The following is a 12738-nucleotide window of genomic DNA, read 5'->3' on the forward strand; positions in this document are numbered from 1 at the left end:
AGCCGGGGAGGAACGCAAAGGAGCATGGGTAGAATCGGGGTGGGGCTCGGCAGAAAAGTTTTTGGGGGGCGCCCCGCCCCTTCCTCGCGTGCGTCACCCGCTGCTTCTTCCTCGTCTTCGCCTCGGGACCTGGTTGGCTGAGGGAGGCCTCGCGAGGGGCTGTTCATGGTGAGCAGGGGGGGGGAGGGAGGGGGGGACCTGGGGGGGTCTGGTGAGGAAGCCCTTGGGGCGGGGGGGGCCTCTTAGGGCCCTTTGGGGCAGAGCCCAGGGAAAGGGGGCGACCTCTCCTCCTCCTCCTCCTCCTCCTCCTCTCTGGCTTCCGAGACCCCGTGTCTTTCAGCGGGGAGAAGTTTCGAGTGGGCCCCAACCCCCCCCCCCCCGGTGAGCATGAGGATGAAACCCAACATCAATAAAATCAGTTCCGATTATGATGATGATCTGTCCTGTGGGGCCATCAATGTGCGTGGCATGTTAGAGCTTGGCCCGGAGGGGAGGCGGGGCTTAGGAAGGGATAAACTGTGCATTAAATGCCCAGCCCCCTTCTCCAACCTGGTGCCCTCCAGATGACAACTCCCATCAGTTCTCATCAGCACAACTTGGGAGTTGTAATAATATTTTTTCGTACCCCGCCCACTTGACTGGGTTGTCCCAACAACTCTGGACAGCTTCCAACATATATTAAAACATAACAGAGCACTAAACATTGAAAACCTCCTATAAGCCTTCAGGTGTCTTCTTAAGTGGTCCCAAGTCATCTGGAGGGAGACAGACTGTTCTTTCAGTGCAAATCCTATGCAGGTTTACTCAGAAGTGATCCACACCTTGGATGGCCCCTGGGGGCAGGGGAGAGGATAGCAAATGGGATGCCATGAGACGGTCTTGTGGGTCATCTACGGGGAGTGCATACGTGGAGTGAATTCATCAGATGAAACTGTTGGACCAAAAGAAGGACTTCTTCACTCAACACACCATTGTCCTATGGAACTCACTGCAAGAAGATGTGGGAATTGCTGTTAATGGGTCGTGATGGTTCTGGGAAGGTGAGAAGGAGGAATTGGGGGAGGCCAGGCAAAGATGGGGCATACAAGAAAGGTTTAAGAAGCGGGTGGACTGTTGAATATTTTAGTTTGTTCCATGTGGACACTTTGCATGGGGACTCTCCCTCTGTAGGGAAAGTCCACCAAACATTCTGCACTGGAGTCTTTAGAAAACCAGTCAAGACCATTCTCTCCCACCAGGGTTTTGAGAATAGGGGATCAGTTTAGGGTGCTCTATTAGAACAGTCTTTCCCATACCTTGGTGCTCTCCAGGGGCTTTGGACGACAACTCCTACCAGCCTTAACCAGCACAACCATGGGATTTGTAGTCCCAAGATATCTGAAGAGTGCCAGTTTGACATAGAGCACGGGTGTCAAACACAAGGTCCGCGGGCCGAATCCGGCCCGCCAGACCTCGTCATGTGGCCCGTGTAGCCGCCGCCGGCCGCCAGCCTTCACCTTTTATTCTCTAGTCACTAGAGGAACCCCGGGGATCCCTTTCCAAGTCTACCATCCTAATCGAAGCCTAGGACAGTTGTGTCGGCAGCTGAAGCTGCAAAAAGAGAGACCAAAACAAAACAAAACCCTATTAGATTCGGAAGGAACCGCAGGAGCTCCTGGCTGTGTGGGGAGCACCGCTCTTCCCCTCCCCGCAGCTTCCTGGTCAAGAGACACATGCAGCCCGGCCTGCCCGCTTCCCCCTGCGAGGCGCGCGCTGTGGGCGGGGATGGGGGGCTGGAAGGCGGGCGGTGGAGAAAGCGAAGGCGCTCCCTTCCCGCGCTGTTACTCGGCCGGCCTGAGAGAAAATTTCTGAGGCGGCGGCGGCGGCCTTCGTCCAGGGTCGGGGGGGCCATGGCGGGACTTTGCCCTCCCGGCGGCCTGGAGCATCTGGAGCTGGGGCGGCTGCGGAACCCGCCGGGCAGCGGCGGCAGAGTCGTCGTCGGCGCTTCTCCTCCTCCTCCTCCTTCATCTTGCTCGCCGTCGCCGCCGCTCTCGTCTTGCTCGAGGCAGGCCTGGAGCCGGGACAACCCGGGCTTCGAGCCCGAGGAGGAGGTTGCCGAGCAGCCGCCGCCGCCGCCTCGCCACCTCGCCTGGGCCAAAGGGATGGCGCACCGCCTGCGAGGTGAGTCGCCGCCTGGCCGGGCCCTTCCGTCACCCTTCCCGGCTCGCATCTCTCCTGTTTCACCCTATTACTTTTATGTTACTCGCGAGTCTTCTGCTCTGAAGACAGATGCAAATAATCCGTTCAGCTCCTCTGCAATCTCCTTTCCCACCTTTAGCACACCTTTGGTTCCCTTGGTGGCCAAAGGCTCTACCACAGACATGTCCAAAGTCCGTTTCGGGGGCCTAATCCAGCCCCTTCGGCAGTTTATGGGGTAAAATCCTCAAAAAACCCCTCAACAACTTCAACCCTAAAAAAAAAAAAGCTCAACAATTTCAATCCTAAAAAAAGTGCAACAACTTTGGTTGGCCCTCAGGGCCCTTCACTTCATCAAATCTGGCCCTCCTTGAAAAAAGTTTGGGCACCACTGACATAGAGTGTATTAGAGTGTTGGACTAGATGACCCTTGGGGTCCCTTCCAATGTACAATTCTATGATTCTATCTGACTGCTCTGCTTCCGGTTTGTATTTTTAGACGGATGTGTGTTTTGTAGTAAATTTGTGTTATTGTGAGCCACTTAGGGATCCTCTGAAGGGCATGAAGATATGAGGAAAGTCTTTCAAACCCCCCACCCATCCCTTCTCTTTATTTCATGTTATTATAAACATATGAACTGATTTACTTGTGCTCCGTTAAGGATAGCAACAAGATGGAAGGTAAGACCTTTCACTTACAAACCCATCGTGTCATAAACTATCCAAGCATAATTCAACTAATGTCTCGCCTTTATATCGGCTGCGAAAAGTCTTTAAATGGTTCCAAATTATACTTGTGTTTTACCTACTCCATAAAGGGCAACTGGGTTCTCTCTGCTCTGTCTCTCTTCTCTTAATCACACCATCTCGGTAAGCTTAGACATTGCAGCAGCAGCACAACATGTATTATTAAGTCAGTCTTGTTCACTTGGAATTTACTTGAATTAGCCTTTGGGCTGCTGTTAAGCACAGTGCCTGCTCAGCTCACCCCAGAAGCGTACCAGGAATATCTAAGTCAGATTCTCCCCCAGCCACAGAAATGTTGCTATCCTTTTTCCTCTTGGCTCTTCCTTTCCTAGCTGGGTTGTTTTCAATCCTGACTTGTCAGGTTTTATCTAATGCGTCCCTGAGATAAGGTGGGAATTGGAGCTCCCCTTGACTGGTAACAAGATGCTGCATGAAACATTCAGCACTCTCTTTCAATATTAATTGACTTCCTCCCTTGCCTTCAGGCAGCCTAATAATTTAACCATGGCCTTAAAGCTCTCCCCTCTGACAAAGCTCTTTCATTGGCTTTGTGATGGTGAGTGGGATTTTAATTTCCCCTCTGTGCAAAGCTTGAGGCCCTGATAAACTCATTGTTCTGAGGTGGCTGATGATCTAAGTTTATTGTTAGCACAGAAGCCTGGCCAGGCCTGATAAAGTGAAAAAGAACCTTTCTGCCACTTGTCACTGCCCCAGGAGATTTCCAAACCTGATAGATCTCCAATGCAGCCCTTGATAAGGTCAGAGAAGGGCTCCTTCTAGCTAGTGACTCATGCCTGCTTTGTCCATTGCAGAGGGATAACTTTGCTGTTTTGTGGTACCTCTAAAGACCTCATGTGTTTGTTTTGATAGGCTCTCACTCACAATGGGTGGGGTGGGGTGTAGCACAGCCATTTTCATACTGCTTATTCTGGGCTTATTCAGAAGCTTTTGGGGCACGGGGCACCTTTGGAAAGAAGCGATAAAGGGGACCACAAAATGCCAATTCCACAGAAAATAAACCAGCAGTTCTCGGAACTCCACCCATTTCCAAAATGGCAGGGAAAACCTATACCCACCTACACCAATAGACAAAGGAACCCCTCCCCAAAATATGTGCCCCCTCCAACCAAACAACTCCCTCCCCAAGCAATTTTAAAAAACAGAGCGGAGGACTTGGGCAAGGGCCATGGGAGGGTGCTGTTGGGGACCCCAAGCTTAGGCTCTTGTAGATCACAAGTTGGCAGCTATTAGGAAGAACTTTATCTAACACCAGGGCTGTGTCACTTGAGGTTGGAATCCTTTTGACAGTCTTAAATGCAGGAGGGTGAGAAGACGTCTGTTTGTAGAATAACTCTCTGGCTGATGTTTAGGGAAAGGAGGGGCAGGTGGGAAGAACAAGAGAGATTGCTCCATTGTCTGTACTGCTTGCACTGTGGAAAAGCTGACCGAAGAGCTTCTTGGGACTGAAGCTGAAATTCCTTGGCTGAATTAAAAATAAGCCAAGCCCTTACTGCAGAGAAAGGCAGCGTTGTGGGGAGGGAGTCACTCAGGAGTCAGCCATGAAGATGATAAGCACACACATAACCTGACCAGGACACTAGCTGGAGGTGAATCATCAACCTTCCCCCCCCCCCCCAGCCTGAAGCAGCTCATCTTTTGCTTGCAATTCAGTTCTTACACACTCTCAAAAGTATTTCAAAAGGCCAATGAGAGCAACTGAGTGATGAAATTATGCAAAAATCCTGACGTTTCTCTGAGAAGCCCTGACACTAGTTTCCTTATTGAGTTTTGCCAAGACACTTCCTGCTGCCTCGCACTGTGTACCCACACTGCACCCATGTGAGAGCCCCATAACTAGCAACAACATAAGAAGAACCTGCTGGATCAGGCCAGTGGTCCCTCATTCTGTTCCCACGGTGGCTAACCAGGTGCTTCTTTTAAAGCCATCTAAGTTAGTGGCTATCCCTGCCTCCTATGCACTGCTTGAAGAAGTCCCTCTGGAGTCTTCCAGCGTTCAGCATCATTGGATGCCCATGAGTTCTAAAGTTCTGAGAGAGAGAAACACTTCTCGATCCACTTTCTCCATGCCAGGTATCATTCAATAAAACTACCCTGTTGCCTCTTACTTGCCTTTTCTCTATACTACAAAGTCCTAAATGCTGCACCCTTTCCGCATAGGGGCATTTCTACATCCCCTTTATCATTTGGTCGCCCTTTTCTGAACCTTTCTTGCAACTCCCAGCCTTTTCTCTTAGGAACGAAGGGTGACATACACTGTTCCCTCCCTCATTTAATCCCCATGACAACCCTGTGAGGTAGGTTAGGCTGAGAGACTGTGGCTGGCACCCAAAGTCACCAAGTGAACCTCATGGCCAAGTGGGGATTTGAACCCTGGTCTCCCAGGGCCTAGTCCAACACTAACCGCTGGCCCCATGCCTCGACTCCCCTTCCACAACTTGGTGCCACCCCATTTCCTTCTTCACTGGGACGCCTATGAAGCCCAGCCTGCAGGCAGGCAGGCACCTGGAGGTGGCTGTTTGTCAGTGCCAGACTCTGCTTACGTTCTTCCCAGCCCAGGTGGGCTGCTGCCTCTGTGTCCAGTGCCTGAGGCCAGAGATGGCCCCTGAGCAGCAGGAAGCTGGACCCGAAGGGCCTTGGCTCCAGTCCAGCTGGGCTCCTCTTGGTCCGACCTGTTTAGGATGCACAGGTAACCAGAGGGGCACGAGGGTCCTCACAGAAGGCTCCTTTGCTCTTGCAGGAAGAGATGTCTGGAGAAACGGTGGTGAGCACTGCAGTGCCAGCAGCCGCAACCCGCACCATGTCCTTCAAAGGCGCCAGCCCCAGTTCCAAGTATGTGAAGCTGAACATCGGCGGGGGCCTGTACTACACCACCATGCAGACGCTGACCAAGCAGGACACCATGCTCAAGGCCATGTTCAGTGGCCGGATGGAGGTCCTCACCGACAGCGAAGGTAATGGAGGCCTCCTGGCCAGGAGGGACGGCAGGGCCAAGATGGGCAGGTGGCCGTTTGAGGCTCCCGTTAGCCTCACTCAATCTCTTTGCATTAATAAAAATGCACTATGCAGCACATAGTTAAACTATGGAACTCCCTGCCACAGGAGGCAGTGGGTAGCCACTAACTCAGATGGCTTCAGAATAAGATGGGACAAATCCATGGAGGAAAGGCTGTCGATGGCTACCAGGCATGGTGGCTATTCTCTGCCTCTCTGGTCAGAGGCAGTAATGCTTCTGAATCCCAGTTCCTGGAAACCACAGGAGGGGAGAGAGCTCTCGTCCTCAGTTCTGGCTTGCGGGTTTCCCAAAAGAGGCATCTGGTTGGCCACTGAGATGGCCAGATGCAGCAGGCTCCACTTACATGCTAACAACTGGAAAAAATAGAATTATAATGCTAGACTCAAATGTATCAGGCAGTTCATAGTCTAATGAATGATGATGATGATATTCAAAAAAATTGCCACTTGTTCTGTGATGGACTTGTCGGAGCCCTGAAGCAAAGTTTCCCTTTTTTTTAAATTCTTTTTATTAATTTCAATTAACCAAACAAAAACAAAGAGAACAATACACACAAAAAACACAGCAAAAACTAATTAACAACATAACAATAACTGACTTGAAGCAAAGTTTTCCTAAGAGTCTCTGAAGGTTGGTCAGGGAGGAACCAAACAATGGGCTAGATGAGGTCTATCATGGAAGCTGCCCTATCTAGTCCAGCCTCCTGTTCTCACAGGGAACCCGATGCCCCCAAGGGAAGCCCGCAGGCAGGATCTGACCCCAGAGCCCCCAGCCTTCAAAAGCATGGCTGCTTTGGATTGCGAGGCAAAGCACCATCCCCGTGGCTAATAGCCTTGATCCTCTAGGAATTTGTTCCCTCCTCTCTTAAGGCCACCCAGCCGCCCAGAGTGGCGAGGGAAACCCAGACAGATGGGTGGGGTATAAATAATAAAGTTTTTATTTCTTCTTCTTATGCAAGTTGGTGGCCATCCCGGCCTCCCGTGGGAGCGAGTAAGAGCAATACAGACTTTTGCACCCTGATTTTAAGAAAACCTGCAGGTTTAATCACCGTAAGGGCAAAGTAGAGCAAGATAGCAGGGCTGGAAAGATAGACTGTCCCTTGTTCCATTTGGAGCTGTTATGTAAAACTCGTGGCTTGGAGAACTAAGAGCATAATCAGATTTTCACTGTAAGGCCATTAATTCAAGGCATCCATGAAATCCTTTGGCCTGCATTGCCCTTATTTGTTGAAGGCAAGCGTCTGTCCTGCATAAGCTCCCCCCCCCCCCGCCACCCTCCTCAAATGCATTCTTGTCTCTCTGCCCATAAACCAAAGCCTTTGGTCTGTTTAGGGCTGGCTGTGCCTTGCTGATGATTGCGCAGGAAGCTTCCCTCTGAGAAACTGCTTCTCTGGCTGTGTTCAGTCAAGGGCTAGGAGAGGGAGCTGAGGGGGGAAGAAAGAGGAGGCACCCTGTTCCATTTCACTTTTTCATTTTCACTGATCGCACCCTAATAAACAGAATATGCCGGCAGCAGGAGATTTTCTAGGGAGCCCTCTTACCTCCTAGATGCCCTTAGCTGGCCCTTTTGCCCCTTTCTTTAATATTAGGGGGGATTAGAGAAATGATTCGCTAGCTTTCAGGGATTCTTTACCTGTGATTCCTGCCTTGCAGGGGGGTTGAACATAGCAAGGAGTGGAACTCCATGGCCCTTCAGGTCCCTTCCAACTCTATGATTCTATGAATCTGTTATTTTGTTGGGTCACTTGCTCTAGGTAATCAGGAGGCCACTTGGGGGCATGTAAGCCCAGCATTGCAAATGAGCCATCCAAAATGACAACCCACAAATATTTTTACTAAACTGACGGGTGTTTATTTCTTGGCCGCTGATCATGGCACTTCAGTGAACCTGAAACGAGTGGGGAGGGGCTTCCTTTCCCAGTTTCCTGCAGCTGATTCCTATTTTGTCCAGGCAAGTAGTAAACTTGCATTAGCATTCCAAAATGTTCACAGGGCACCTCCTTTTCTAAAGCTTTATAGATCTTCCATTGCCCACACCCAAAATCCTGCTTGGGACTTGAGATCAGCCCAAGAGGCTCTACTCTCTGCCCTGTCATTACATGAGATGCTATAAGCAGGTGCAAGAGGTGACCCCTTTTTGTGGCGGCCCCAGGATTGCAGACTAGCCTCCCAGTGGGAATCTGCTTGGCCACAGATGTTCCCCATCTCCGCTGCAAGGTATTTAGGCACCCCAAACCTTGGCCTGTTGGTGGTCCTCTCACTGGTAACAGGGAGACAGTGGTTTTGTTCTGCTCTCCTCCTTTGCCTCTTCCTCCATTAATTTTCATCTGCTGTTGTCTCAGGCTGGATTTTGATTGACCGCTGCGGTAAACATTTTGGGACCATCTTAAACTACCTGCGTGACGGTGCTGTACCCCTTCCAGAGAGCCGGCGGGAGATAGAAGAGCTGCTGGCAGAAGCCAAATATTATTTGGTCCAAGGTCTGGTGGATGAGTGCCAGGCTGCCCTACAGGTAAGCAGGCACTTGAGAACCCACAGTGGCTACAAAAGCCCTTTTGTTGTTTGCCTTGGTGAAGAGAGGTGTCTTCAGTTGGCGTCAAAACTTGTGCAATGCAAATCCCATAGTGAGGGTGCCACCACAGAAAATGCCCTGTCTTGAGTCACTGCCTGGTGTACCTCAGTTCCTGGTGGGTCTTCAGCTGGGCTAGTAGGTTCTTCCCGGTGAGCGCCTGACTTCTCTTCCACCTCTTGCTTGCGTTCTGATTGGGTCTCTCGTTTCAGCAGAACAAAGAGGTCTACGAGCCCTTCTGCAAGGTGCCCATCATCACATCCTCCAAAGAAGAGCAGAAACTTATAGCCACATCAAACAAGGTGAGCAGCTCTTTCGATGAGAAGAGCTGTGTTTTAAGCTTGGCATGTTCACAAACTACACATTCCCGCCTGGCTTTCACTTCAATACCTGTACAATTTGGCTGTGATTCCTGCATTGCTTAGGGTTGCACTAGATGACCTTTAGGTCCCTTCCACCTCTGTGATTAAGTGTTGGGCATCTCTGCCTTCCCTTAGGAACTGGGTTGGGGGTGCGGTGGAGAATTACCTGCCTCTTTACACTTTCTTTCTCCTCACTGGTTCCCACCAGACCTTTATCTTCACCTGTATTCTGTCTTTGAAACTTAGATTGTTAAACCTGCAAGGGCAGGATCGTATTACAACACCCTGACATTTATATGGGGCCAGAATATAAACACTTCAGTAGAAACATAGCAAAGGGGTGGCTACTGAGAGCCAGTGTGGTGTAGTGGTTAAGAGCGGTAGTCTCGTAATCTGGGGAGCCGGGTTCGCGTCTCCGCTCCTCCACATGCAGCTGCTGGGTGACCTTGGGCCAGTCACACTTCTTTGAAGTCTCTCAGCCCCACTCACCTCACAGAGTGTTTGTTGTGGGGGAGGAAGGGAAAGGAGAATGTGAGCCGCTTTGAGACTCCTGAAGGGGAGTGAAAGGTGGGATATCAAATCCAAACTCTTCTAACTGTGACCCTCTGGATGTTGGGATCCCAACTCCCATCAGCCCCAGCTTGCATGACTTCGTGATCAGGGAAGATGGGAGTTGTAGTCCAGTAATAACTGGAGGGACACAGCTCAGCCATCCCTTGACAGAAAGATGGACCTATCATAATGGGCAGGTCTGTTCATGGTTGTACATGGCCATGAATGGAACCTCTGTGTACAGAGGCAGTCTACCTGTGGATATCACTTGCTGGCAACAAAGGGAAGAGGGCCTTGGTGAGAAACACAATGCCAGAGCTTTGGTCTGACGCTCCTGCAGGGCTCTTCTGATATTCTAAAGCAGCTGCATTCTGTACCAGAGCTCATGTGCAGGAGGCAGTTCCGAGTCTTAACCCTCCACCGTGGCTTTGCCCTCCCACTCTGCATCCTGCAAAGTTTATGACTGATTGATTGATTGATTGAATTTGTAGCCCACTGTTCAGCCAGAGAGACTGGTATATAGTCAAAACAAGACAGTCTCTACCTGCGAGCTTGCAGTCTAAAAAAAACAGGATACGCAAGGGAAAAGAGACAGGGAGGGAAGAGGAAAAGCAAAACTTAGGTGCCAGTTTCTAAAGAGTCATTCTTTAGAATGCACAGTTCAGAGGCAGGAGGCACCAGATGGAGCTGGGCTTCCTATCTCTCCTGTCCCACCTGGAATGGCTTCCCCCAGTTGACAGCTGAAGGGAGAGTTCCCTTTTCAAGGTGAGCTCTATAACGAAAGCATCAAACTGTGACATTTATCCCTACCTGTTTGTGCTTTCCCCACAGCCAGCGGTAAAATTGCTGTACAACAGAAGTAACAACAAGTACTCCTACACCAGGTAAAAGCTTTCACCTTCTGCACCCAGGGAAGGTTTATAAGGCCATTTTCTATGCCCCGTGGGAGCTGATGAAACAAAGTGAGGAGGCAGGGAATGGAGTTTTGACTAAAAGTAGAGTTAGGGGGGCAGGGGTTTAAAAGAGGCCCCTGGAAACTGGAAGGTGTCCTCATTCCTGTCCTGTTGGCTCAGCAACTCCGATGACAACATGCTGAAGAACATTGAGCTGTTTGACAAGCTTTCGCTGCGCTTCAATGGGAGGGTCCTCTTCATCAAGGATGTCATTGGGGACGAGATTTGCTGCTGGTCTTTCTACGGACAGGGGCGCAAGATAGCGGAAGTCTGCTGCACGTCCATTGTGTACGCCACGGAAAAGAAACAGACCAAGGTGAGTCTTGTTGCTGTTGCTTCCTTGACAACACCCACCCACAACCCAAAATGATATGTAGAGGCAAGTATTTGAGCTTGCCCCTGCAACCCTCTTCTTCTCTCCCCTCTGCCCCCACCCCCCACCCCCACCATAGCCGGGTTGCTAAGTGCTTCCATGCCTAGGCAAGAGGCCCCGGGGGAAGAAGCTTCCTGCCAGACTGCTGACTGAGGATGGTTTCAGGGAACATGTTGGGCCACAGTTAAAACAACGTCACTGGCTACCAGTCTATTTCTAGGCACAATACGGTGCTGGTGATAACTTATAAAGCCCTCTATGGTTGGGCCCAGGCTACCTGAAATATCATCTCTCTCTCTGTGAACACACCCAAGTGCTAAGATCCTCAGGTGAGCACCTTCTCTTGGTCCCATCTCCATCAGAGGCACACTGGTGGTGACCCAGGAGTGGCTGCTCCCATGTTGCAGGATTCCCTCCCAAAAGAGGCTAGGTGGGCTCCTTCTTTTTCATCCTTCCACTGGCAGGCTCAGAGCTTCCTGTTCCAATGGGCCTCTGGAAATGGAGTTGCGGGCGGAGCTCAGGCTGGGCAGATGTCAGGGCAAACTGTAGTTTAACTGCTGGCTCTAAACAGGGTCTGGTGTATTTTAACTGTTGGTTTTTAACTAATTTGTTTTCCTTTGTATTTTATAATGATGTTTTAAAATGTAAGTTGCCCTGAATTCCAGCTTGGGAGAAAGGAATTCCTCTTAACCTCCCTCTGCTTGGGGTGTCCAGGTTGAATTCCCAGAAGCCCGGATCTACGAGGAGACATTAAACATTCTGCTTTATGAAGCCCAAGATGGACGAGGCCCTGACAACGCGCTGCTGGAAGCGACTGGAGGGGCAGCTGGCCGCTCACACCACCTGGAGGAGGACGAGGAGCGGGAGCGCATTGAGCGGGTCCGCAGGATCCACATCAAGCGCCCGGACGACCGCACTCACCTGCACCAGTGAGAGAGAGACAGAGAAGCCAGCCTCAGCCCACAGTCCTGTTGGGGCAAAATCTCCGTCCAGGCTCACTCCAGTGGCTGCCAGGCACCTAACTTATATTCCATGCGGTCTATAAACTGTTATTTTATAAACAAGTTAGAGTATTTTTGGAATGGAACACAGTAGTGTTATCATGAAAATCCACGAGGTGTCCAGCTTCACAGCAATCCTGTAGACTCGCTCCAGCCTCTGGGAATCAATGCCTGTCTTGGTTTATCCAGCACTTCTTGTCCCTGCTCTCTCGTGCCTTGAGGAATCTTCCTTCTGCAGGGGCATTTTGCAAAGGCAGCCTCCCCCCACCTGGTGCTCTCTGGGAGCTTTGGACTCACAGCTCCCATCCTAATGGAGTTGTAGTCCAAAGCCCTCTGGAAAGGGCTATGTTGCTGGGGATGGCTGTGCTAGCAAAACAAAGATGTTGGCTGCCCTCTCCATCTCACTCAAGTCCAGGGTTCAAGAAAGGCAGCTCAACTTCCACACACCTCCCACTTTCTCTTCCTGAAAGTTAAAACGGAAGAGATGAGCTGCCTCTCAATTCATGCACTGTGACAAAATCTACAGTAGAAACCTCTTTGCTTGCTTTGGCACCAGGTTGCTAATTTCCTAAGTGCAGGTGTAACTTGTCTGTGAAGAGAGACAGGGGCACTTTGTATGAGGAAAAGGACACAACATGCTTCTAGGGTGGAAGGATAATCCTTCCGCTTCCCTCTTTCTTTTTGGACATGGGCAGAGGAGAGGTGGTCCTCTCTTGGCCGCTCTTTAGGGAAATGCAGCTGCAACAGGGCCAAAGTGTCGTCTTGCCTCTTCCCAAGTTAACATTTGGTGTTTGTTTGTTTTTTCATGCTGTGACAGTTTTTCCACAACAAAAGTCCAAGCAATGCCTCTTCCCATTTTAGACAGGCTTTTACAATTCTCGTTTTCCCACCCACTTCCATGCAGACAAACCCTGCTGATTTTGGGAGCGCATCTGTTTCTCCTTCCATCCGTCCCATCTTGGGTGTGTAAGTT

The 12738-nt window shown here is 50.6% G+C and overlaps 1 protein-coding gene across 3 annotated transcripts; it reads left to right on the forward strand.

Annotated features, from left to right (window-relative positions):
• The first annotated feature begins 14 nt into the window (after positions 1–14).
• KCTD10 (potassium channel tetramerization domain containing 10) lies at positions 15–11851 on the forward strand. 3 transcript variants are annotated; one of them, XM_028704950.2, is made up of 7 exons: positions 15–168; positions 5681–5894; positions 8298–8467; positions 8737–8826; positions 10270–10322; positions 10512–10707; positions 11479–11851. In XM_028704950.2, exons 1-7 carry the CDS (start codon positions 166–168, stop codon positions 11695–11697), a joined length of 945 nt encoding a protein of 314 aa, XP_028560783.1. In that variant the 5' UTR covers positions 15–165; the 3' UTR covers positions 11698–11851. The 3 variants fall into 3 exon arrangements, with proteins under 3 accessions (XP_028560783.1, XP_077773857.1, XP_077773858.1); XM_077917731.1 differs by lacking the exon at positions 15–168 and adding an exon at positions 799–1040; XM_077917732.1 differs by lacking the exon at positions 15–168 and adding an exon at positions 799–1040 and having other exon boundaries at positions 8740–8826.
• The last annotated feature ends 887 nt before the right edge of the window (positions 11852–12738 follow it).

The sequence above is a fragment of the Podarcis muralis genome, chromosome 13, assembly GCF_964188315.1.
Source record: "Podarcis muralis chromosome 13, rPodMur119.hap1.1, whole genome shotgun sequence".
Classification (NCBI taxonomy): Eukaryota; Metazoa; Chordata; class Lepidosauria; order Squamata; family Lacertidae; genus Podarcis; species Podarcis muralis.

What these genes read in the sequence shown, in the direction of transcription:
- KCTD10 (XM_077917731.1), top strand. Translation starts at nt 999, where the DNA reads ATGTGGGAATTGCTGTTAATGGGTCGTGATGGTTCTGGGAAG. An exon ending in AACAAGTACTCCTACACCAG is followed by an intron (nt 10,323 to 10,511) that starts GTAAAAGCTTTC and finishes CTGTTGGCTCAG; the next exon opens with CAACTCCGATGACAACATGC. An exon ending in CGGAAAAGAAACAGACCAAG is followed by an intron (nt 10,708 to 11,478) that starts GTGAGTCTTGTT and finishes TGGGGTGTCCAG; the next exon opens with GTTGAATTCCCAGAAGCCCG.